Source organism: Hibiscus syriacus, unplaced genomic scaffold, assembly GCF_006381635.1.
Source record: "Hibiscus syriacus cultivar Baekdansim isolate YM2019G1 unplaced genomic scaffold, ASM638163v2 tig00116959_pilon, whole genome shotgun sequence".
NCBI lineage: Eukaryota > Viridiplantae > Streptophyta > Magnoliopsida > Malvales > Malvaceae > Hibiscus > Hibiscus syriacus.
Window position 1 is genome coordinate 884,983 of NW_024063485.1, and position 25,016 is coordinate 909,998.

Genomic DNA, 25,016 nt, shown 5'->3' on the forward strand with positions numbered 1-25,016 from the left:
TTGATTCGTGTTTACTTTCCGTAATCCCTAAACATATCGAGTAACATCTATGTATTTTTATGACAATAACTGTTATTATCAAAGTCCCATCTTAATGGAACATGAAAACGAAGGTAGCGTATAAAGTTATTTGTCCACTTGCACTGTTGCACAAGTTGACATATAACAACAAAACAAAAACTCAAATGTCCAACAAAAAAAAACTTTAATCCTCCACCATTTTCAACATTTACAAATAACAACGAAAAAAAAAGTCTTATTCCTCCGTATCTAAACAGGAAAAAGAGAACGAACTCGATTCAGATAATGTAATATTTTTAGAATATGATGATTACATCTCCTAACATTGAAAAAAAATTAATAAAATGGAAGTAATTTTTAATTAATCAGAATTATCGAAAAATGCAAATCTATTGAATGACCTTAATAGTAGAGAAGAGTATTGTTATTTTAAGAAGTTTTGAGTTTAAGTAGTTGCGTTTGTAAGATATGCATGTTGTTGATGCGTGAAAAAAATGTCTGAATAAATATTATCTTGTAATTATCTATGAATGGAACTCTTGGAAATGCTAAGAAGCTCCTCCAAGTAATCAATGCCTAAATCCTCATACACCACCACATTTTCCATCTTCACAATTTCCTTCTCTTTCTTCACCTTCTTCATCATCGTCGTCATTCCCTTTTTGCTCCTCAATGAATGCCTTTTCTTCATCGTCAAAACAGGCGAGCAACCATGTTCGAATCTATAGTTCATTTCTTTAAGCGATTCGTAGACTTTATCTATGGGGAAATTGAGTATAGCCATGGAACCCCTCATTGCCAATGCAGCTTGATCATACGCTAAAGCAGAAGCCTCGACTGTATCAAAGGTTCCGAGCCAAACCCTAACGCCATTTCTCGTCGAATCCCTTATTTCAGCAGCATATTTCCCCCATGGCCTTCTCCTCACTCCTCTATAACGAATCTTCTCTTCATTTGCTCTCGAGTTCACTTCATGTTCGTCTCTCAAGTTTCTGTTATTAACCGACTCGGTATCTAAAGAGTTTAATGGAGCTTGGTTCAAGACTCCGAGGAGAAGCATCTCCTCGGAGTCGTTCTCGTTGAAGGGAAGAGCATGGTTATGAGGGTGAGTGAATGAGATTGATTGAGAAACAAAGGAAGAAGATGATTCAGATGAGAATTGAGAATTTGGGTATTGGAAATATGAAGAATCCATGTTTATTTCTCTTTGAATGTGGTTATTTTTGTGACATATATATAGGCGGATTGGAATGATGACAAGGTCACAGAGCATGAAAGAATGGTGAAATACATGAATATACTAAGGGGTTTTTTCAAAGAACCATTATTTGGTCGTTAATTGGACCCTCGAATGAGGTAGCTACACGTGAGTCAAAGGATCAAATGGGCCATGGCGGCCAGGTCATACCATTTTTTTTCCTTTCAAAATGTGTCGTCAGCTTGATTATTTGGTCAGTAGATAAAGGGGTTTTTCTTATGCCTGTAAACGAACCGAACGCACACGAACAGAAGTATGTTCATGTTATTTCATTTAATAAATAAACGAACATAAACGAACAAATTTTTTTTTATTGATGTTTGTTCATTAAGGAATATAGCTTGTTCATGTTTGTTCATTTAAATGATAAACGAACATAAACGAATGTAAAAGAACACAAACGAACGAACATAATAAATGAACATAAACGAACAACACAAACACAAAAAACAAACTTATTTGAACACAACAAATGAACGTAAAAAAAGTAAACAACAAGAATAACAACTTAAAATTCATTAATATAACTTGAAACTTTAGACTTAATTTGTTCGAATACGACAAAAACATATATAAATCATAAATAAGCTATATGAACATGATAAAGTCTTAAAGTTAATTTGTTTAACAAAACAATCTTCTTGAAATCCAAACAACTTCAATAATCTTCGTAACATATTCAACTTGCCCTCTATTTGAACATAAATGAACATAAATGAACGAACATATAATCGAACGTTCACGAAAGTAAATGAACGAACGAGCTCTTTGTTCGTGTTTGTTCATTTAATTAAACGAATGCAAAATCTTGTTCATGTTCGTTCATTTAATAAATAAACGAACATAAACGAACTTCCCGCTGCACGGTTCATGAACGGTTCGCTGAACGTTCAGTTCATTTACTGGCCTAGTTTTTCCCACTCTAGCAAAGGAGAGGACAATGGGGGATGCATGTTTTTAACTCTTGTTTATTAATTACGGATGTAAAATCATGTAATCGTTTAGGTTTCAGTCGAGTTAAATCAGATATAGGTCATGGCATGTCAATTTGAAGGTTCGATTAAGATCGGGTCAGGTCCGGATCAAATCAGTTCAAGTCTTTTTCAGGTTGATTTTAACATCAGATTCAGTTCGGGTTTGGATCGGGTTAATTTCAGTTTGGATTGATGGCAGTTTAGGTTAAAACAGTTCAGGTCCGAATCAATTAAATTCTAGGTAAATTCAGTTTCAGATGGAGTTTAGGTCAGATCTCATTCAGATCGGGTCACATCATTGAAAGATAAAATTCAGGTTGAATCATACTGGGAACGAATTGACTTCATCAGGCCATTTTTAGGTTAATTATTTTTTGTCTTTAATGAACGATGAATTATCAGTTTTAATTGTATATGATTTGGAGTAAATTACAAAAAAAATATAAATAATTGTGAGTCAATTTTAATAAAATATAATTTTAAGCACTAAATTGAATAAACAAGAATTTACAGACAAAAAATTAAATAAATTAAACAACATGATATATGATAGATGAAATCAAAAAATAAATATGTATGAGCAAATTTCATATACAAATATAATTTTAAGGACAAAATTGAAATAAATTACAAAAATATAAATAAGTATGGACCAATTTCATATAAAAATATAGTTTTAAGGATTAAATTTAATAAATTAATATTTAAATAAATTACACAACATGTAGGGACTAAATCCAAATAATAGCAAAATATGAAACTGAAATTAATATAAAAATATACTGAATTGCATTCATTTTAAAAGTTAATGAAAAATTGAAACAATATATATATATATATAATATAACTATACATTATACTTATAAGTATAAATACAGGTTTATATATATATATATAAGTATTTATATAACATATATATCAGTCTACATTATACTTATAAATATATAATATAAGTATTAAGTGTGTGTGTATAAAAAGTAATTATGCACCTTAAAGAAAGAAGGGAAAATTAAACGTAATTAGAATGTATATAGGACTAAATTACATTGAATTGAAAATTCAAAAAGAGATTTATAATTAAATCATGATTGAAATGAAAGAAATAAAATTACAAAATAGAAAAGTTCTGATTGTTGGAGGAGTGTAAGTGTAATTAGCCCAAAACAATTTTGGGACAAAAGTTCCCTTTCAAAATTTCCCCAAAAAAATTCAAAATTTCCTTAAAAACAACAAAATTTTCCTTCAAAAACCAATCTTTTGTTTTAAAAAAATCTCCCACTACTTAATAAGTAGTGGGAGAATTTAAAAATTTTAAAATTTCAATCTAAAATAAATTTATCTTTTATATGTTTTAAAATTTTAAAGTAAATTATATTTAAATTATTAATTAATTATCACATAAAAATAAATTAAACTTATAAATATTTAAATTAATTTTATATAATCTAATAAAATCATGTTTAATAAATAAATTTTTAATATAATTAATAAAATTATTATAATTAAGATTTATAATATAAGAATTATAATTAATATAGAAAGTAAATTTATTAATTTAATTGTCAAAGCTAACAATTTATTTTAATTTTTAAAAATTAATCATATTTGTTGAGTTAATCGATCGACGGAATCGGCCAAGAGGGGGGTGAATTGGCAATTAAAAATTTCGTGGAAGCTTTTGCAGAAAAATTGAAAGTAATTGCACAGCGATTTACAGTGGTTCGACTTTCTCAAACAAAGTCTACGTCCACTACCTTAGCTATCCACACTAAGGATTTTCCAACAAATTCACTAATTTGTTCTTTCTTTTGAGGCCAAAGAGATAACCTTACAAAATCCCTCAAGAGTATACCCCAACTCTTGAGAACACTCTTTTTCCCAAAGAGAAGATTACAAATTTGCAAACTTACAAGAAAACCTCACAAGGTAAGATGTTTGCACAATTCTAGAACAAGAAAAGAACACTCAAAGATAATTACAAATGAGCACAAATGGTGTTCTTGAAAGCAAAATGAATATTGAAAGGAAAATTGGCTTGATTTGCACAAACTTGGTGTTTGATGATTTCTCTCTTATTTTTCTATAATTTCTTGTTGATCAAGGGCTTCAGAACTTGTTTAAATACACCTTGAATCTCTTCTGAACGTTGGGGATGATTAGTGAAGATCATATAGCCGTTTTAGTGTGAAAACAATTAATAAAACAGTTTGGAGCGTGGGGGGAATCGGTACCCCCTATGGGGAATCAGTTCCCTAAGTGTAAAATTCAAATATTTCGACCGTTGAACAGGGGGGAATCGGTACCCCCTATGGGGGAATCGGTTCCCTCCGAGCATTCTGGAAATCTCGGAGCCAAACCATTCAGGGGGGAATCAGTACCCCCTATGGGGGGGAATCGGTTCCCTCTGAGCAATCTGGAATTTTTGGCTTTGAAATGGTTCGAAATACTTTGAAAGATTATTTTGAAATTGTTTTAAGATTAAAACTTAATTTTACACTTAAGTAAGGTTTAAAAATGATTTTTGAAATATTTTGAGTAATGTTTTGATATTCGAATAATTATATCGAATATACTTAGAAAATCATTTTGGAAAATCTTAAAATTCATTTAACTTAATTTGTTATATCGAAATATCAAAATGTTTTCAACAATCTCCCCCTTTTTGATATAACAAAACATTTTAGTAATTTTAAGATTTTGAAATCAAGTTTTGAAATTACTCCCCCTTACTTTAACACTTCTCCCATTTATCATTTTTTAAAAACACACACTTAAAACACACTTCTCTCCCTTTTTGTTAAATCAAAAAGATTCAAATGAACGTGAAAAATATTAAGCCAATTGATTAGGTATATGTATGCATAAGCTGCTAAGATCACAATTAAGAGAAACATTAGCCATTAGTTCCGTAATCAATATTCATAAATAATGTGATATGGAAAAATTTGTCATATTGCTAATAATGATGTAAATGATGCAATAATAAATAAATCACACCAAACATATAAGTTCAAACCATCCATAAATCCAAACAAATTCACAATCCTCAAATTTAAACATCCTAAAATATTCAAAATGTTAAAACAATAAGTTTGGAAAACAAAGTAAAACATTTAATCATATATCCGGATTAGGAGGAGGAAAACAAGCTCGCATAGTGGCCATTTCGTGAGTGAGTTCATTAATACGAGCGTTGGTTGCTTCATTGTTTGCACGCATCTCCCGAAGAATCTCTAATTGTTGAGCTCCCATTGTGGATAAATGGGACTCTATAGAAATAAAGCGCGAATCCATGGTCGCATATCGGTAATCAAATGTCTCCATAAAAGATTGAAAATATGGAGGCATTTGAGTCGATTGTTGTGCTTGCTCTTCGGGCTGCTCCTCGGCCTGCTCAGGTTCAGCTTCAGCTTCATCGATGTCTCGCATTAGTTGCTCAAGCTCGAGATCTTCGTCAGCTTCGGGTGGAGCTCGTGAAGAACTAGCTCCCGGAGTAGTTGTAGAAGATCGAACCCATTCCCCGGTTTCCTTATCCTTAATCCATCCCGCTCTCGTTAAGGAAAGAAGGTTAATTTGTTTCTTAAGAGGAAAAACGACATCTAGACTGACTCTAAGCCCAGCTTTGGAAAACAGATTACTCAAAATACAACCGTAAACAAGAGATGAACAAAGTTTTTTATTAGGAACAAGATTTACGGTTTCAACAATTTCAGCAAAAATAATCTGAGGTAGGTTGATTTTAATATTGTTTTCGAAACAATGTAACCACCAAATATCTAAGGCTCTAAGAGTAGAATAACGACCTCCAGATGGTCGAAACCACCAAGAAATCATTAGATGAAGAAAACGTTCATGAAGGTCTAGGACACTTGCACTATCCCTTCTTTTATAACGAGATCCTAAAACCTGTTTTTCATTTGAAATCCCTTCATTATCTAATCCGAATGTATTGGCTATGTAAGCCGAGTCAATATATAAGAATTGTCCTAGAAGGTAGAAACGAATTCCTATGGTTTCGGTTTCAGTTTGGTCTTTAACACAAACGGCATTAGAATAGAAAATACGAACAAGTTGATGGTAAATAATGGGTTCAAGGTCAAAGAGTTTATCAAATTTCCACTCTTGTAAAAGAGGAAGATATTTAAAATTGATAGCTAACATAGCTTGACGAGAAGGAATACGTTCTTCCCGGATTTTGTAAGAGTCGAAATATTGATAATACCAAAAACGATGATTTCTAGGACCAGGATGATTGAAACACGAATTTTGGATAGTCAAATTAGGATCAATAGGATTAGGATTAGAAATTGGAATAGGTGGAGGATTTGGAGGTGGATTTGGTTGTCGGTGTGAACGACTAGATGAAGACCTAGCACGTTTAGGATTAGACATGGTGAAGGAAATCAGAATAGATTGAATAACCTGCAAATTTAAAAAACAAATGTATGCAATTCAATTAATCCCAAAACTCAAATGAGTCCTCAATATTTCAAGGTTCTCTAAATCAATCCTAATGGGCAAAGCTTTTGAAAAAACTTTTGAAAAAAAATATGGTTTTGAGAAACAATATATTATAGTTTTCATAACAATAACATAATTTAATCAAAATACAATGATTTGAAAAACAACAAATTTTTTTTTAATTTCAAAAATTTAAAATTTTTGGAAAATTTTTGTGTTTTTGATGAAATTAGTTGTAACATCTAGTTTCTAATCACTAAACAATCAATGCCCGATCACTATTTCAACCTAGAACCAATGATCGATGGAAATTGAGGCAAAACAAAGCTTGTGGTTGTTTTTATTAAATTGATTTTATCCTACCTTTTATTTTCCAAGTTATTTTTTTTTTCATCTCATACTTTTATTTAAAACGCCCTTATTTCACCTTACTTTTTCACCTGACACCAAAATCAAAAGCCATCTACATCAGTAGTTCCAAGTCCCTGCTGGTCGACCATTCTTCTCACTATTACTACTTTATTTTATTTCTTTGAGAATAAGGAATTTATTTGACAATAAAACGATGCTTGTCAAATTGGCGCCGTTACTGGGGACTTTAACAAATTATTGATTTGGTTTTTTTTATTTATGACTAGGTGAAACCCAGACGAATTAGAATATTTTGACCTGGAGATCGAAGCACGAGCTAGAAGAATTCGTGGACAAATGCTTCAAGAGAAAAGAAGATGACGACAAGAACAATCAAATCCCGAAGAATCATCTGATGAAACCACCCATGAAGAACCAATACTCGATACTACTTCAAACACTGAATCGTATTCCACTCCAATAGCACCTGAACAAATAGACAATCGCACCATCTGGGCACCCACCATTCAACAACCTCTTTGCATCACTTTAACTCAAGGAGAAACTTTGTTTCAGCTTGAAACGGGGCTTATTCATCTTCTTCCAACCTTCAACGGGATTTCTAGTGAGAATCCGCACAAGCATGTCATAGAATTCCATATAATATTTTCAAACATGAAACCTCAGGGAGTATCCAAAAACCAAATTAAATTATGAGCTTTCCCTTTTTCTTTATCTGATTTAGAAAAAATGGTTATTTACTTACCACCAAATTCTATCAATACATGGAAAGATTTAACTTAAATTTTTCTTGACATGTTTTACCCAATAGAAAAAGAAAGTGAATTGAGAAGAAGCATTCTAAGAATCCGACAAAAAGATGGAGAGTCACTTTATGACTATTAGGAAAGATTTAAGAAGTTTTGCGAGTTGTTTGCAACACGAATTATTTGAGCAAACGCTTTTGCAATACTTCTACAAAATACTGCTTCCTTTGGAGATGAAAATGGTCGATGGTGCTAGTGGAGGAGCTCTCGTCAACATGACTTCGAATGTGACAAGAGAATTAATTTCTATAATGGCTGCCAACTCTCAATAGTTTGGCTCTTCAATTTAACCTAGTTGATGGGCTTCACGAGATAATTACTATTTCACTAGAAAGTAAAATCGATAAATTAATTGATATAGTTAATTCTTTTATTTCAGGAAAAATCGGAGTAGCGAGGTTATACGGAATATGCACAATGTCGGATCATTCAACACACTGTTTCCTAATATTACAGGAAGATTATAATGCACAAGTAAACACGATAGGCAATTTTTCGAGACCTCCCTAAAGGTCTTACAACCCTCATATAAATACCTACAACTCGAGGTGGAGAGATCATCCAAATTTCAGCTATGTATAAAATCTGATACCTAATCAAGCCTATCAACCAAGGCCACCTCCACCACAGTCGTATCAACCATCAAAGTCATCGTTGGAATCAATCATCGAACGGTTGGTTCTATCGTATGAGCAGTTCTAGAATCACACTAAAGTTTGCTTTCAAGATCTTGAAAAACAAATGAACTAACTGGATAAGACCGTGGGGCGTTTAGAATCGTAAGAAAAGCTTTCATATCAAATCGAGGCGAACCCATGAGAGAATGTTAGCACCATCACCCTCAGAAGCATTACATTTCTTACACAACCAGTCCTAGAGGAGGTAGGCGCATAATCCCAGAAGAAAGAAGAAGAGTCGATAACCTAGAGAGAATAAGAAACAGTTGACACGAGATCCCATAGAGAAAGAGGGAATAAAGCAAGATCCAAAAAAAGAAGAGAAATGAGTCACCATCCGATCCAGCGCCATCTCCCAATGTTATTCCATCTCTTTTCTCCTCGAGGTTAGTTAAAAGAGATAAACAAGCCAAGGAGAATGAGATTTTGGACATTTTCCGGAAATTATAAATTAGCATACCTATCATTGAAGTAATCTGAAAGGTCTTGAGGTATACTCGATATTTGAAGGACCTCTGGACTAAAAAAAGAAGACTTACCAGGAACAAGAAGGTCAATCTGGGAGAGTATGTTTCTTCCATTTTCTGGCTATGGATTTCACCGAAGTTTAAGGACCAAGGTATGTTTGCTATACCTTGTAAGATCGATAAGGTTAGAATAAATAATGCAATGTGTGATTGAGGAGCATCTATAAATGTAATGCCTTTATCTATGTACAATTTACTTTTTGTTGAGCCCTTGAAGGATACAAGAGTGACAACAAAGCTGACAGATCGATTGGTAATATATCTTGAAGGACTCTTGGAGAATGTCTTAGTTAAGGTAAACGGGTTTATCTTTTTGGCGGATTTCTATGTCATTGACATGGAAAACGACAAGACGAATACTTCTTCTAAAATCTTTCTTGGACGTCTCTTTCTTAGCATTTAACATACGAAAATTGACGTAAGAAGTGGAATTCTTATGATGGAATTTGACGGTGAGGTAGTTAAGTTTGATGTTTATAAAGCGATGAGATATCCCAATAATGTTACGAGCCTTAATTTCGTTAATATTATTGAACCAATTATTGATAAATTTGAGAAAACTAATTTTTCTAATGATTTGTGCAGGGGAATTGAAGGGGAAAGACAACGAATTGAGCGAGTTAAAAAAACATTTGTTGATTCAGATTCACGCTTAGCTCCTTTAAAAACTAAGTTGTTACCTTCCATTTTGCAGGCACCAAAAATAAAGTCGAAACCATTGTGGGAACGTTTGAAAAACTCGATTCTTAGTAAATGAGATGTATTGATAGCCATTCTTTTGGATAATATTTTAAAACTAGGTCCTAAACCCCACTATTATAATAAAACTCGAAGAAAACTAGTACCACCTACTCAAACAGCTTATATGAATCAGTTCGGTAAGAGATCGAGAGATAATTTGGTCTCTCAGTGTTGTTTTAAGGCTAGACTGGTGACATATGCTACTCTAACTGTTAGTGTTAGAGTTTCGAAGGGTGTTTATGAGGTACCTCTGTGCTCTTATTGTAACAATAGACATATGGGAGAGTGTTGGAGGAAGACTGGAGCGTGTTTTCGATGTGGGTCTAGGAAGCACCGTTTTAGGGAGTGTCCCATTCTGGCTATTGTTTCTATGGTCCTAGTCAATTCAGGCTTCTGTTCAGGTATCGATAGGGGTGTTCAAATTTTTGAACTAATTCGGTTAACCGACCGAACCGAATTAGTTCGGTTAATTCGGTCGGCCACCGTCGGTTAACGGTTAAGAAAAGTTTTAGAATTCGGTTAACGGTTAATTAGGTTTGAATTCAGTTAATTAACCGAATTAAATACATATAATATATATATATATATATATAACTCAGCCACATGCCACAACCCATCAGACTCATACAGCAGCCCACTGCCCATTTAAATTTTAAAATCCATTTAAATTTTAAAACTAAATAAAATAAAATAACCTAAAAACTAAATGTAAACTTTTACCAATCTCATTCTCATCTCACGATTCGCAGTTCCTCACCCCCACCCGAGCTTTCGCCTTTCATCAAACCTTCATTCCTTCTCTCTCTATCTCTCTCTCAGTCTCTCTAATCTCGATTCAGGTTAGTTTTCTAACTTAAAAATTCTAGATTTTCTCTTTGATTAGTTTACATCTCCCCTAAAAATTTTAATCACTTGTTTGATTCTGTTTGGTGGCCTTCTTGTTCTAGGTTTTTTAAGGTATTCAATATTTCATGATTGTGCTTTTCTTGTTCTATTAGTTTCAAGTATTTAGATTTTCCTGGGTTGCTGCTCTGTAAGGTTATGTATGTATGTTTCAATAACATTATATTCAATTGACATTCAGTGTTGGTTCAAACCCCGGATAACCCGTCCCCTAATTTTTTATTTTTTATTTTTGAAAAAAAAACCTTTTGTGTATTGTCATGTTTAGCTCCTATTGGTTACAATTTACGAGTGTAGGCACAAATAAAAACTTGTTAAAGAAAAGTTCTACTTCTGTAATTTAAAGTTTCTTCATATATATTACATTTGCTTAACAACCACCTGAATCAAGTCTTCTGAAACTTTGCTTGAATCCCGATACGCAGTTTATTTTTTCCTAATAAAGCAAAAGCATGATACAGTTTACCGTTGCTGGTAATTATATGAAATTAGTTGGATTATTGGGACCTTTTTCTATAACGTTTAGACGACACCAGAATTTGAGAAGAAAAAACAGTAACGAATAGAAGTCACTGGTGGTAATGAATCTAGTTTCATTGTACTATAAAACACTGACTATGGCTCTATGTGTTGAATGTCTTGTTCATCTCTCTCTTTCTCATATCTTGGTCACAATATCTATGTATTTGCTTCTCTTAAAATTGGATATAAAAAGAAAAATAAAACCTTGCTTACAGAGGAAATAATGGTTGTGCCTGGGTAACTACTACACAAATCCTTTTTTTTCTTTCTAATTCTAGAGCTCGAATTCATAAGTGAACATGTGCAAAAGATCTAGAAAGCCATAGGCCACCAATTTACATCTTGACTTGTGGTTTTTTCAGTAGTAAAGAGAAAGCCAAATATTAGGATGAATTGTCAGAGGCCTGGTGAATTTCAACTTTCTTTCCAATTATATATTTACCCAACTTCTTTAAAATCCAAATGAGAATGAGCTTTAGTAATCAAATGGTATTTAAGTTCCTTTGGAAAAGTAAAACCGGGCCATCACAGAATTTGGAAATTGAAGTCCAGTGGTCTAACAATTAAACAATGACAAAACTAAATATTTTTTATGCAAATTGAAAATTTTGAGGGTGAGGCGATAATTATAATGAACAAGTAGTGAACCATTTGCTTTTATCCTTTTTCCCTGTATTTGGTTTATTTATCACTCCAGTGTAAATATTCTACTTGAGATTTTTGGTGTCAGTCTTTAAATAGTCATTCGTGAAATGTATTATTTTGTAATAAAAAATGGTATTAGTTATGCTTTCTGATTTATTTTGAGTTATGTTATCTTAATGTGATTATTTATTACTTTTTTTTACTTCTCATATTTTGCTGTAGATATCCAATATGGCAGTATCTGCTAAGGGAGGTGTTTCACCCCCTTTATCAAATTCTACAAATTCAACGACTGAAGCTTCAAGTCAAATCAACAACACAAGAGGGACTGAAAGTAAACGGAAAGCTATTCCTTTAAGGTCAGAAGTATGGACTCACTTTACTAAGTTTTTAAATAGTGAGGGTAAAGGCAAGGGTAGATGCAATCATTGTGAGAAAGAATTTTGTTGTGATGGGAAAAAATGGAACTGGGTCATTACTATATCACATGAAACAATGTAATAAAAATCCTAACAACATTGACACTAATCAAAGCAATTTAGTGTTACCTAGTAAGGATATTCGAGGAGAAGTAGGACATCTCACAACTTGGAAATTTGATCAAGAAACAACTAGAAAGGTTTTAGCCCAAATGATTGTGACTGATGAATTGCCTTTCAAGTTTGTTGAGAGTGAAGGATTTAGAAAATTTATGTCTGTAGCATGGCCCAAGTTTCGTATTCCTTCAAGATTGACTATAACTAGAGATATTTATCAGTTGTACTTGGATGAAAGGACTAAGTTGAAACAATATTTAAGAAGTTCATGTTCTAGAGTTTGTTTAACTACTGATACGTGGACCTCTATACAAAGAGTTAATTATATGTGTCTCACTGTGCACTTTATTGATAACGATTGGAAATTGAATAAGAAAATCATAAGTTTTTATCCAATTTCTAGTCATAAAGGAGATGCAATTAGGCTGATGATTGAAAAATGCTTATTAGATTGGGGGATTGATAAGTTATTCACTGTCACCATTGACAATGCAACTTCGAATGATGTTGCTATTGGTTATTTAAGAAAGAGATTTAGTCCTCGAGGGGGTTGCATTGCAAATGGTAAATATCTTCATATAAGATGTATTAAACATATTGTGAATTTGATTGTTGTTGAAGGTTTAAAGGAAATGAACAAATATGTTGCCGTGTTAGGGGGCTGTGAAATATGTGAGACAATCTCCAGCTAGATTGAAAAAGTTCATGGAGTGTGTTGAGATGGAAAAAATTGAGAGAAAAAAATGTTATGTCTTGATGTTTGTACTAGGTGGAACTCTACATATTTAATGTTAGACACTGTTGAAAAATTTGACAGAGCTTTTGAGAGATTTGAGGAGCAAGATTCAAATTTTAGGGCTGAACTTGAGTTGGGAGAGGGATGGCCAACTGTAAATGATTGGACTTGTGTTAGAAACTTGAGGGATTTCTTGGAACATTTTTATAAAGTCACTTTGCGGGTTTCATGTACTTCATATGTCACATCTAACAATTTTTTTGATGAACTTACTGAAATTTGCATACTTTTAAGAGATGTTCAATTAAGTGCTGATGTTGAATTTAGTGTTATGGCCATGAGGATGAAAGATAAATTTGAGAAATATTGGGGTGATATTGAGAAGATGAATATGCTTGTTTTTGTTGGCTGTGTTTTAGATCCTAGGCAGAAATTAAGTTATCTTGAATTTGCACTTAGTGAGATGTATGATTCGGAAAAAAGTTTTGAAGTGATGCAAAAGCTGAAAGAGACTTTGAATGAATTGTATGATGAGTATAAGCCTCGAGTCTCTAATGATGGAAACCATTTAAATGTGAGAATTTCTGAACCGCAACAAAAAGTGAAAAGACGCATGAAAGATTTGTTTAAAAGGCGTGTGATTGAAATTTGTGGTGAGGATCAAACATCTGAATTAGATAAATATCTAGGGGAGGCTGTTGAGAATTATGATGATGAATTTGATATCTTGTCATGGTGGAAAGTCAATAGCCCTAGATTTTCAGTTCTGTCAAATATGGCCAAAGATGTATTAGCTATACCGCTTTCTACCGTCGCTTCAGAGTCTGCATTTAGTACCAGTGGACATGTGCTTGATCAATTTAGGAGTTCTTTAACTCCTAAAATGGTACAAGCCCTTGTGTGTACTCAAGACTATATTAAAAAGTCATCAACCGAAGAGGAGATCAAGAAGTTTGAAGAACAAATTCAAGAGCTTGACAAGATTAATAATGGTATGTTGATTCTTTATTAATTAATTTTAATTTAATAAGTGAATTTACTTTGAGGAGAACTGACACTACATTAATTGATTTAATCATTTTAACTTTTAGATTTATCTTGGAATGCATTACAACCTACCCTCAATTCATAAGCTCATAGGATTCTGCACTGCAGTACTGTGAGTATGAGTTGAAGGGTATGCATTAATTGTAAATTGCATTATTGCAATGTATTTTTTAATTTATATATATGGTTTTTTATACTGTATTTTTAGACTTAAAAAATATCTTTTTCTTGTAGAGATAATGCAAATGGAAACTTTTTGGGAGGATTCAATTGGTGCAAAAGGAGTATTTTGAATACTGTTTTTTTGTGGTAATTTCTTCCCTTACATTCATTTTAATTTCATTAGCCAGATTAGTTATTAGTTAGCACAGATATGATTAAGTGATGATGTTTACTGAATAAGATTGTGTTATATTTTTTATTGTAATCACCTCGTTAGATTCTAAAATTTCTCAAGTTTCAAACCCTTACACCCATGAAAAAGCAATCAAAACTCACAAAAGTTTTGATTTTTGTCTACGATGAAAATGGAGTTCCATAGGTAACATACAATGCCATCTTTCTTTAAAAAAATGCAGCAATGCCATGCAATTATAATCCAAGAACATGAAGCATTATAGCATTTTGTGCATGCATGCGATTTTCTGCCTGTGGGAAGACGATGGAGTTTGGAGCCTCAATAACACTGTCAGTCAGTTCTACTCCTCGTTCAACAGGCAAACAATGCATGAAATAAGCTTTTGGGCCTGCTACCTTAATAAGAGCTTCATCAACCTGAAATAAGATTGTATTACATTAGATTGAGTTAGCTTAGCACTTATAATTTTAGCATTGGTTGATACTTAATAGATATATTTGATGTTTATACCTTGGATTGTTTTTATTGTTTTTGATAGTTCGAGCTGAATTTTGCATCTCTTTATTTTTATATTGTGCACTGTGCAGGTAATATGTTCTCTTAAGATATGAATTATTCTACACTTGATAGAGAACATCTTGGTTGGTATGACAGCATCAGCAAACAACTTAGTAGTTAGCACAACCTTCTTCATGCACCAACACTTAAAGTGTAAACTGTTTGTATACTGAATTATGCTTGGTTTGTATACTGAATTATGCTTCCAGTTCTACATTCTGCACTTTGTTCTGATTTATTTGGTAGAAGTTCTATTGTTGGTTATTTTTGAACTAAATTGATAGATACAAATATCTTATTTTAATATAATGTTTGAATCAAATTAATTAGATATTGTAAACTGTTTTTTAATTAAAAAATATTAAATTCAAAAATTTTAAAAATTTCGGTTAATTCGAAAATTAACCGAATTAACCGAAATTTGTTCGGTTCGGTTAATTTTTTCATAAAAAAGTTCGGTTCGGTTAATGGTTAAAGAAAAACAAATTCGGTTAATTCGATTATGGTTAATTCGGTTCGGTCGGCCACCGTTTTAACCGAATGAACACCCTAGGTTCTTTAAGCTGAACTATAGGTAATGGTTGCCTTTCTGTAGGAGAAGAATGTCCTGATTCAGTCCCAGCCTTCTGCATCAATCCCAAAAGTTGTTAAAGCATGGTTTTCGTTTCATTTGTGGTAGTCTCTAAAGCCTGCATCCTCTGTTCCAAAGCACTCTGTTGATTAAGCCACCAAGTGGGAATCACTTCAGCTTCAGAAGACTCTGCTGGATCAGCAGGAATATCCGGTGGTTGCTCAGTAAAAGACATTTGTTGTGTTTTCTTTGATTTACCCAGTTTGAAAAAAAAATTATGTACTTTTTGGATCAAAAAACCGTGCTCTGATTACCAATTGTGATGATTTGCTTGAGAATTTTAGAAAAGATTAAGAGAATAGAGAAGATAGATTGAAGAAAACAGAATACTCAGTATTTTCATTCATAATTTCATTCGTTCTTTTACAACCAACATATAGTTGAATTTGTTAGATTTATTGCCAGTTGTACTGTCCTTGCCTAACAACTAGATTCCTTTAACTGTTTTTATCTTTTGGACTCCACTGCAGACTGTTGGGTTCTGGTTCTCCAATTTGGGTTTGTTCTTCTCTGGTCCACACTCATTCAATCCACACAGCCCGTTCTCCTCTTCAGGTATGTTTCCCGCTTGGTCCATCGATTTCAATTCATTTGTCCCCAAAATCCCTAATTCTCTCGTTTTCCCCAATTCCTTCTCAGTCCATTACCGCCTCCTGGTTCCCCAATTCCTTCTCCATTTCAGCCTCATGGATCATGACAAATCTCTGATCTCGGCTGCATATTTCCCCCATGGCCTCTTTCGAACTCCTCTGCAACGAACCTCCTTTTCTGTTTCAACATCTTCAACAACAGCCATGGAGTTCATTTGAAAGGAGTTTTCTTGATTCAAGACTCCAAAAAGAAGCGTTTCTTGGGAATCATTTTCATTAAAAGGAAGAGGTCGTTATGGGAAACAATCTAAAGGAAACCAAGTATCCAGAATTGTTTCATTTAAAAATGTTACACACTTGAAGAGTATTACATTCAGATTAATAGATACCAATCAATGATTTCAATTTGTTTTCTGGATAACAGCTAACATCATAATCCTTCTGAACAACAGGAAAGCAAGTGTGTTTAACCAAGCCATTGTTGACAACGACGGTCCCCGCTAGCTCCAACGGAATGCCGAATACTGATTTTCTCGGTAGAATACTTTTGCTGAAGCCATTCGAAAGCATTCACATCGAGTTTTCCCGAAACAGATTTCCCTTGCTTCCTACGGATTTGCTGCTCCCGAACAGAAGCCCAAAGTTTTTCAACGGCATCCCGTTGTCGAGACGTAAACCTTGCTACATTGTCAAATGCATGCTTTATCAATATGTCTATAACTGTCTGGCACCTAAGAAGAATACAACAAGCAACAATTAATCTCCTAAATAAAATCAACATAAGCAACTATCTAACAGCAGAATTCCCTATCCTTTAATTAGCAGCAACAAACAATGAACACTTACCACGGCGTTTTATAACGTCGAGCGGCAATCTCTAAACAAGAAATCAAGGCTTCTCTCTTTGACTGAAGAAATCTCTTAGTGTCTTCCTCGTCATCTTTCCTGCTCTTAGTTGTCGCATCTTTCTTTCCTTTTGTTCTATCATCTTTTTTCCCAGATCTAGGAATTAGAGCATCGAGTCCAAATGGATCAGACTCATCCTTGTTATTCTCTTCAGCTGAAGAAACTATAGCTTGTTTGGCATCATCATCATTCCCGGTTTCAGTCTCATCTTTCAGGGTAGCAGCTTCATCTATGTCATCCTCCTCAGTTGCAAATGGAAGACTACATATTTCATCTTTTAATTTACTAGCTGTTTTTGAAAACTGTAATAAAGTTCAGAAACAACGAATAAACACGCAATCAGTAACAAATTTTGTACAAGTACGAAACGGGAATCGGTTTAAACAGTATTTCCACAAAGCATTTTAGTCAAGCAAATAAAAGGAAAACTCGATGTAAACTACGTACGACAAAGCTGTCATCAGTTAAAAAGTCATTTGCCATCACTGCCCTAAATGTCCATACAGTCAGCTGGTTCTTCTGCTTCTTGTTTAGGCACTGCAACGAAACAAAAATTGAGAATATGCTCAAGTGGTAAAACCTTATATTTGTAAATAAACGAAACCATACTTCAGCTGCATCTTGTGCTGCGGTGAACAGCGAATGATAATCGCCTCGCACTGAAGAATCAGTACAAGAAGCAGTTGATGACATTGCAGCTTCCAATATGGCAAAAAAGTGTTCACTAGTTCCGGCCTTCACGCTTCCAGCCTGTACCAGCTGTATGGCAAGCTTTGAAGCCTTAGAAAACTTGGTGGGGTTCTTGATATGTGATGCAATCCTCTGCATTGCCTCAATAACTTGTGTCTCTGAGGCATCTGTTGTCATCTTAAATCTCAAGCGTTTTTCTTGTACAGCGGCTGGGAAGTACAACGCATAACTAATCAGCTACTTCCAGAGAGTTTAGCCAAAACGAAGAATAAGCTTCCAGGGAAAAGTTGTTGAGTAGAATAACCAAATAAGAGCTTTTAAATAAACAAACAATAATAGAAGTGCTTTCCCATTGAGTCCTATTATGCCAAATCAAAGCATTTCTACTCATAACAAAATATCTTCAGTTTCTTCATTCTCCTGCCCTCATCCCCTTCCACCAGAATGAAAATCAAACCACGCCATGTACTATTTATTATTCAGTTGAAGAAAAAAAAGAGACTAGACATTAAAAGGGATACACCACCTCCATCCTTCCATAAATCGAAACCAATACAATTAGAATCGATTTAAGTCATTAAACATAGCCGAAATAATCTGGCGACTAAGATTCTTCTTGCTTTCTAATTCAATTTTCAAAAACACCTAAAACATGAAACTCAAAATTTTATCCCTGTTTTCTCCTAGTCTCTTACAAACCAAGGAATAAAATGCTAAGGTAATTGCATGTTCACAAAACCCCAAGGCCATATTGAATTATCTTTCTCAAAGAACTTTCTTCCAAACTGCAATACATATTAACCTAATGCATAATAAGAAAATTACTCTCAAAATCCAAGCCCCTATTATCCCTAACCCGAAATAATTTAACCCCCACTAAAAAAATGAACTGAATTATGATGCAAAATCCTAAAATCATCATCTAAAATCAAATTCCTATCATGCAATCAAGCAAAACCCATTTCAATTTCCACTTCATAGTAGCAAATAAACTAGCAGAAAACGGAATTCAAAATCAAATAAAAAAGGCATAAAATTTTACGAACCCAGAAAAGAGAGAATCCTTCAAATTATGGGCGGGCTTTACCTTCAGGTTCACTAGGCTTAGGTCTCTTGAGAGCACTCTTCAGAACTGGCGTTGGAGAAGCTTCCTTGTTATTGGTGCTGCTACTTTTCTTCAAAGAAAAAGAAATTTGATCATTGCTTTTCTTTCCTTCGTGTTTCTGTTCTTCGTTTTCTTTTTCTTCTAGATGCTGATGATGAGATGGCGGCGGTAATCCTTCGAATAGATTGTCACCCATTTTCTCTCAAATAATCAGCAATCTTTAACGCCTTTGAATGATTTATGGGTATTGTCTGTAGAACCCAGAAACTTTCAAGATTTTTCCTTTGAATTCTAAAGAAATACGCAGGGGAAAGCTCTCCCTTCCCTTCTTCTTCCCCTTTAACAAAGGTAACACTTCAAAAAAAAAAAAAAAAACAAAGGTAAATTTTGTTTCTTAATTATCCACTTTTGGTCATTATATTTAAAAAAAATAAATAATGTTTTGGTTATTAATATTATTGATTTATAATATTTTGATTACTAAGATAATAAAGTTAAGAATCATTAATTTAATGTTTAAATTTTAAATAAAATATCAATTTAATTTTTAAATTTAAAATATAATATTGCTTTTATCATTAAATTTTATAAAATTTTTAACTTACTCTTCTTTATTCTCCTAAACTCAAATTTAACGTTTGGTTCACAAATTCTACAAATTTAACTTAAATTCCTTAGTTTCTTTCCTTTTTAAATTTTTCTTTGGTTAACGGTGACATCAATTTTAGTATTGATTGTTGATCGTCGATATTCATTATTTTTCTTTTATTTTCTAATATTACATGTTTGGTTTATTTTATTTAAAATCTTTAATAACTCTACTTTTACGATACGTGTTTCTCTACTTTTATAGCACATTTTTCTGTCTTTTGGCATGCTTTCAGTCTTTTTTATAGGTAATTTGACAATTCTTTTTGTTTTATTTTTTCTCAAGGTTGGATTTGATGACATCTCGCCTAATCAAGATGACGATTATTTGTTATCTGTTGATCTTTCATGCTTTAGGTCCTCGGGTTGGATTTAGATAAGAAATTACATTCTTAGATAGTTGTCTCATATCGCTCGAATTTGAGATGTGAGTCGATGATCTTTTCAATAGTTGATTCTCTTTTATAATTCGTTTACCGATGCAATCAGATTTATTTGTATATATCTCTATTCGAGGTTTTTTGGTTGGCTTTTTAACTTTTTTCTAATTTGGTCCTTGTTTGAACTCAAGTGGCTAGCTTATTTTATCAATTGGTATAGAAAAATATCCTAATATGTCTTTAGTTTACGGTTATAGTTGTAAATATTGAGTTTTTTTAATAAAACTAACGACTTTATTCATAGTAAGTACATTAAAATCTATATTATAATTAAGTTTATATTTTTTCTTTTATAATGATATAAATTTGGAAAAAGTATTAATTTAAATAATTTTTTAATTCAAACTTAAAATTAAATTGCACCAACTTTTAAAACGAAAAATATTACTACAAACGAAGATTTTGATCAGATTTAAAAGTTAAATTATTATTTTATTAAAACTTTAAAGATTAAATTAATATTTTATATAATTGTAGAGGTTAAATTCGTATTTTATCTTAAGTTTAAAATTCAGATTAAAAATAATCCTTTTTACTAATGTTTCGTATCATTAAACTAAAGATATTTAACATACCAATAATCAAAACATTATAAATCGATTAAAACATTATAAATCAATAATGTAAATAACTAAAATATTAATTTTTTAAAATGAATAATAAAAAATAAACATTTATGAAATGGAGGTGATCATTTCGACAATTTAGTTGAAAAATCCAAATTAAAATTAATTTGACATAAGAACTACATTGCGTTTGAGTAGTTATACAAATTGAACCCTTTTAGCCCATTTTATTCTTGGGCTTTATTTGTGTAATTGACAAGCCCACTAAGCTTATATCTTGCATACTAATTATGAGTATTTTAGGGGTGAGCGCTCGATCGAGTTGAGTCAAAAAATTTCGAGTTATTCGAGTCGGTGAGTCCTATTTTACAACTCGAAGTTGACTTGAAATTTTTCCGAGTCAAGTCGAATTGAATTTTTGAGTTTCTATTTAAATTTAATTATAAATAGTTATAATATTATGATATTATTTGATTTCGATTTAATTTTTTTTATAACAATATAAAATACATGTGTATTTCTTTATATTTTTCATACGTGATATACATTTATGATACATCAGTGTAAAATTAAAAGAGTTTTACACACTTCAATACGTTTTTTTATCATTGACATTTTAACAATCCTACTGAATTTATCAATATCATAATGTTATGTATGTATATTTTCGAGTCAATCGAATATATTTATTATATTGATCTAAAAATATCTTTATTAGTATATAGTTAACGTTTGAAAATTTACATCAAACAAATAATTTAATATTTTTAATATCTCAAAATGTAACATGCATCGTCTAACATGAAATATAATAGTAAATATGGCCATTATACATATATTTATGTCATAATATTTAGTATTTGTATTCAACTACGATCATAGATGCACGAATTACGTGATTTTAGTTATAAAAGAATTGTTGTTATTTCTTGAGGTCTCAAGTTCGAGCATCAGTAATATGAGAGGTGTAAACGTTCAATGTCAAATGGTTAAGAGTTATCTTTAAACAGATGTTATCTTTTGTTTACCCGAATTAATAAAAAAAGTATGGTCATAGATGGATGGATACGAGTTAATAAATATATATATGTTATCGTATATTCTAAGAAAATAGAAACCTAGGTTTTACTTTCAAAATTATTGTGCCGCTTTTCTCTTTTTCTTTAAATCTTTGTTTAAGTCGTGACGGCACTATTTTTAATATTGATTGCGACCGCTGGTGAATTTTGGTTCTTTTTTTATATTATGTAATTTGTTTTTTAGTTTTTTTTTTAATTTTGAATAAAAATTTCTCTCCTTGTGACATGTTTTTCTTTGCTCTTGTGACATGTTTTTTCTATGTTTTTTTTTGCACGATTCTAATGGCCTTTGGTACGTTTTTACCATACCTTTGCGATTGTTTCGGTGCATGCACAAATACCCTTACAATATTTATTTTCTGATTGGTTTATCGGTGGTCAAGTATTATCAGATCACCTCTTTGGTAAAAGATTATTTGTCGATATAATCAGAATTGTGTAGTGAAACATACTTCTAGATAACTTGATTCACTCGCCAGTTCTCTATCATTTCGTAAAACGTCTCTTTAAACAGAATTTTGTGAAGGTTAATGAGTTCTTTTGATATTGAATGTTTCATTTTTTTCGTATCTTTTGTTTTTGAATGAGATTTTTTTTTACTATTGTCTCCCTCGCTTTTCTATATTTGAGTACGCTATAATCTAAATTTATTCTTTTATTTTTATTAATTAAATTTCGTTGTCATTGTTCAATAAATAAATAAATAAATAAATAATATCAAACATAACTGAAGGATGTAACAGAGGTAGGGACAAGAGCAAGAAGTAAGACGTGCGTGCACCCCACTGTCTTGGAAATAATAATCTTGTACTTACTATATACCCCAAGAAGAAATATCATAATTCTGCCCCTAGTCCCTATACTATTCATACCTCCGAAATCTAGCTCTTTTAAGCTTTTTAATTTCAAAATTTAATCCCTCTACCGGTATATTTAAAAATTAAATTTTCATTCTTGATTGACTTATGTTAAATCAAATTATGTGTTTATTTTTTTATAGAAGTAGTTAATTTATTAGAAATAGAAAATATTTAAATTATAATAAAATTTTACAATTACAATCGTAAACTAAACACATAATAAAGACATTTTTCTTTAATCATTAACACAAGAAACTAACCAAATAAAAACTAACCAAATAAACTCGAACAAAAGGTAGATACGAACATATCTGACCGTATCAACAAACGAACCATAAAATGGGATGAAGTTATTAAAAGATCATCGACAAACCTTGAATCAGAGTCGAGTGACATAAAAAAAACTATCTCGAATGGAAATCACGTATCCAATCCAATTTAAGGGTCCAAAGAGGGAAGATTAACATGATAACAAACAAGTGTCATTTTGGTCTGTAGTTGTTATGTCAAATCCAACCTTGAGAATAAGATAAACAAGAACAACAACCAAACGACTGAAAACGTACCAAAAGACAGAAAAAAAGTGTCATAAAGATAAAATTATAAAACAAAAAGAAAAATATACACAATATAATAAAATAAAGAGAAAACAATGAATACAAACATTAGATGATTAACACCAAAACTAATGTCGTCCCGGATCATAAATATCAAAATTATTAAATAGTCTTTGTTTATAAACCACACATTTGAATATTAGAAGGACATGTATTCAAATTTAATTAAACTTCATTAATAATATTACCGATTGATTTTAGTGCTTTTGTTTATTATCAATATTTAATCTATTAATTAAGTCAAATTTGATATTACAAATGACCATTAAAGAAATTATCTTCTTAATCCAATTTATTTAAGAGATATTGTGATTCCTTCATCTAGATCAATAACTTGGTGATTGAACATTAATGTTTGAATCAAACAAATAGAAATTGAATTCCCAACGTAGAAAGTAGAGGACTAAGTTTCAAAAATCTGAAAACTACAAGAACTGGAAGCATAAATAAACTCAAACTCTCAAACTATTTATCATATCATACTTGCTTCCACTAGCCTCTCCCTTTCAGCTAACTTTTCTTGAGTGTTGAAATCTTTCATTTTTTTATCTTCTTCAAAACCTCGATTCCGTCGTATATCCATAATCAAAGATCGCTAGCCAAAACGATCCAAAACCCATTATTCTATAGCTTTGTTTCTAATCCTTTTTCTTTTTTATAAGCTCAAAACCTTGAAATAGAAAAACCATGGCTAATCTATGGTGGACGGGGCAAGTAGGGTTGCCAGGAATGGAAACATCAGCAACTTCATCATCTCCGATGAAGAAACCAGATCTGGGTATATCCATGAACGGAAAAACAGGCGGCAGCGGTGGAACAACCGGAGAAGAAGAAAACAAAGAGCACAGCGACGAGCCTAGAGAAGGTGCTATCGAGGTATCCACTCACCGTCCCAGAGGTCGACCAGCAGGCTCCAAAAACAAGCCCAAACCACCCATCTTCGTCACCAGAGATAGCCATAATGCACTAAGAAGTCACGTCATGGAAATAGCCACCGGTTCCGACGTAGCCGAAACCCTAGCTCAGTTCGCCAGGAGGAGACAGCGAGGGGTCTCGGTTATCAGCGGGAGTGGAACTGTCACCAACGTTACACTGAGGCAACCTTCGGCTCCTGGTGCAGTCATGGCTCTTCATGGTCGGTTCGAGATCTTATCGCTAACCGGCGCGTTTTTGCCCGGTCCGGCTCCCCCGGGATCGACCGGGTTGACGATATACCTAGCCGGTGGTCAAGGGCAGTTGGTTGGTGGTAGTGTAGTAGGGTCACTTGTGGCATCCGGGCCTGTCATGGTAATGGCAGCAATTTTTTCCAATGCTACATATGAGAGGTTGCCTTTGGAGGAGGAAGATGAGGGTGCCGGTGGTGCTCAAGGTCAGCTCGCTGGTGGCAGCGGATCGCCACCAGGAACTGCACAAGGAGGCGGCGATGGTCCAGGTTTGCAAGTTTATAATAATTTGCCACCAAACTTGGTGCCTAATGGTGGACAGTTGAACCATGAGGCTTATGCTTGGGCGCATGGAGGAAGGCCACCGTATCAGTAAACATATAGAGAGGAATATTGCCTGTGAGAGATTTAGATATGCTTTCACTTGCGTCAATTTGCAGAATATGATGGTCATCATCTTTAGTTTCTTATACACTTCCCTTCTTAAATCCCAGTTCTTTATGTTCATGTACGTATCTTAGCCATACGATTGTAGTTTGTACAATACTTATCTAATTTCTTTTACAATTGAAATCATAC

The 25,016-nt window shown here is 32.8% G+C and overlaps 5 protein-coding genes across 5 annotated transcripts; 2 read left to right on the top strand and 3 right to left on the bottom strand.

The window, feature by feature from the left end:
* Positions 1 to 541: 541 nt before the first annotated feature.
* On the bottom strand, positions 542 to 1,218 carry LOC120189803 (ethylene-response factor C3-like). Its single transcript, XM_039192987.1, has one exon. The coding sequence runs from the start codon at positions 1,214 to 1,216 to the stop codon at positions 542 to 544; it is 675 nt and encodes a 224-aa protein (XP_039048918.1). The 5' UTR covers positions 1,217 to 1,218.
* Positions 1,219 to 12,138: 10,920 nt separating this feature from the next.
* On the top strand, positions 12,139 to 14,519 carry LOC120189804 (zinc finger BED domain-containing protein RICESLEEPER 2-like). Its single transcript, XM_039192988.1, has 3 exons — positions 12,139 to 12,266; positions 13,213 to 14,171; positions 14,461 to 14,519. The coding sequence occupies exons 1-3, from the start codon at positions 12,139 to 12,141 to the stop codon at positions 14,517 to 14,519; spliced, it is 1,146 nt and encodes a 381-aa protein (XP_039048919.1).
* A 298-nt stretch (positions 14,520 to 14,817) lies between these two features.
* On the bottom strand, positions 14,818 to 16,504 carry LOC120189805 (ornithine carbamoyltransferase-like). Its single transcript, XM_039192989.1, has 4 exons — positions 16,421 to 16,504; positions 15,886 to 15,960; positions 15,691 to 15,768; positions 14,818 to 15,000 (listed from the first exon to the last, which is right to left on the bottom strand). The coding sequence occupies exons 1-4, from the start codon at positions 16,502 to 16,504 to the stop codon at positions 14,818 to 14,820; spliced, it is 420 nt and encodes a 139-aa protein (XP_039048920.1).
* A 170-nt stretch (positions 16,505 to 16,674) lies between these two features.
* Positions 16,675 to 19,369, bottom strand: LOC120189705. The gene is made up of 6 exons (XM_039192919.1): positions 19,047 to 19,369; positions 17,879 to 18,168; positions 17,717 to 17,806; positions 17,210 to 17,571; positions 16,793 to 17,094; positions 16,675 to 16,734 (listed from the first exon to the last, which is right to left on the bottom strand). Exons 1-5 carry the CDS (start codon positions 19,258 to 19,260, stop codon positions 16,830 to 16,832), a joined length of 1,221 nt encoding a protein of 406 aa, XP_039048850.1. The 5' UTR covers positions 19,261 to 19,369; the 3' UTR covers positions 16,675 to 16,734; positions 16,793 to 16,829.
* Positions 19,370 to 23,793: 4,424 nt separating this feature from the next.
* On the top strand, positions 23,794 to 24,822 carry LOC120189723 (AT-hook motif nuclear-localized protein 19-like). The gene has a single exon (XM_039192932.1). It carries the CDS (start codon positions 23,962 to 23,964, stop codon positions 24,811 to 24,813), a length of 852 nt encoding a protein of 283 aa, XP_039048863.1. The 5' UTR covers positions 23,794 to 23,961; the 3' UTR covers positions 24,814 to 24,822.
* Positions 24,823 to 25,016: the final 194 nt, after the last annotated feature.

What these genes read in the sequence shown, in the direction of transcription:
- LOC120189803 (XM_039192987.1), bottom strand. Translation starts at nt 1,216, where the DNA reads ATGGATTCTTCATATTTCCAATACCCAAATTCTCAATTCTCATCTGAA.
- LOC120189804 (XM_039192988.1), top strand. Translation starts at nt 12,139, where the DNA reads ATGGCAGTATCTGCTAAGGGAGGTGTTTCACCCCCTTTATCAAATTCT. An exon ending in CGGAAAGCTATTCCTTTAAG is followed by an intron (nt 12,267 to 13,212) that starts GTCAGAAGTATG and finishes TGTTTGTACTAG; the next exon opens with GTGGAACTCTACATATTTAA. An exon ending in GCTTGACAAGATTAATAATG is followed by an intron (nt 14,172 to 14,460) that starts GTATGTTGATTC and finishes TTTTTCTTGTAG; the next exon opens with AGATAATGCAAATGGAAACT.
- LOC120189805 (XM_039192989.1), bottom strand. Translation starts at nt 16,504, where the DNA reads ATGGGGGAAATATGCAGCCGAGATCAGAGATTTGTCATGATCCATGAG. An exon ending in AATTGGGGAACCAGGAGGCG is followed by an intron (nt 15,961 to 16,420) that starts GTAATGGACTGA and finishes GGTAAATCAAAG; the next exon opens with AAAACACAACAAATGTCTTT. An exon ending in CAGAGTCTTCTGAAGCTGAA is followed by an intron (nt 15,769 to 15,885) that starts GTGATTCCCACT and finishes GGATTGATGCAG; the next exon opens with AAGGCTGGGACTGAATCAGG.
- LOC120189705 (XM_039192919.1), bottom strand. Translation starts at nt 19,260, where the DNA reads ATGGGTGACAATCTATTCGAAGGATTACCGCCGCCATCTCATCATCAG. An exon ending in TAACTGATGACAGCTTTGTC is followed by an intron (nt 17,572 to 17,716) that starts GTACGTAGTTTA and finishes ACTTTATTACAG; the next exon opens with TTTTCAAAAACAGCTAGTAA. An exon ending in CGACGTTATAAAACGCCGTG is followed by an intron (nt 17,095 to 17,209) that starts GTAAGTGTTCAT and finishes TATTCTTCTTAG; the next exon opens with GTGCCAGACAGTTATAGACA.
- LOC120189723 (XM_039192932.1), top strand. Translation starts at nt 23,962, where the DNA reads ATGGCTAATCTATGGTGGACGGGGCAAGTAGGGTTGCCAGGAATGGAA.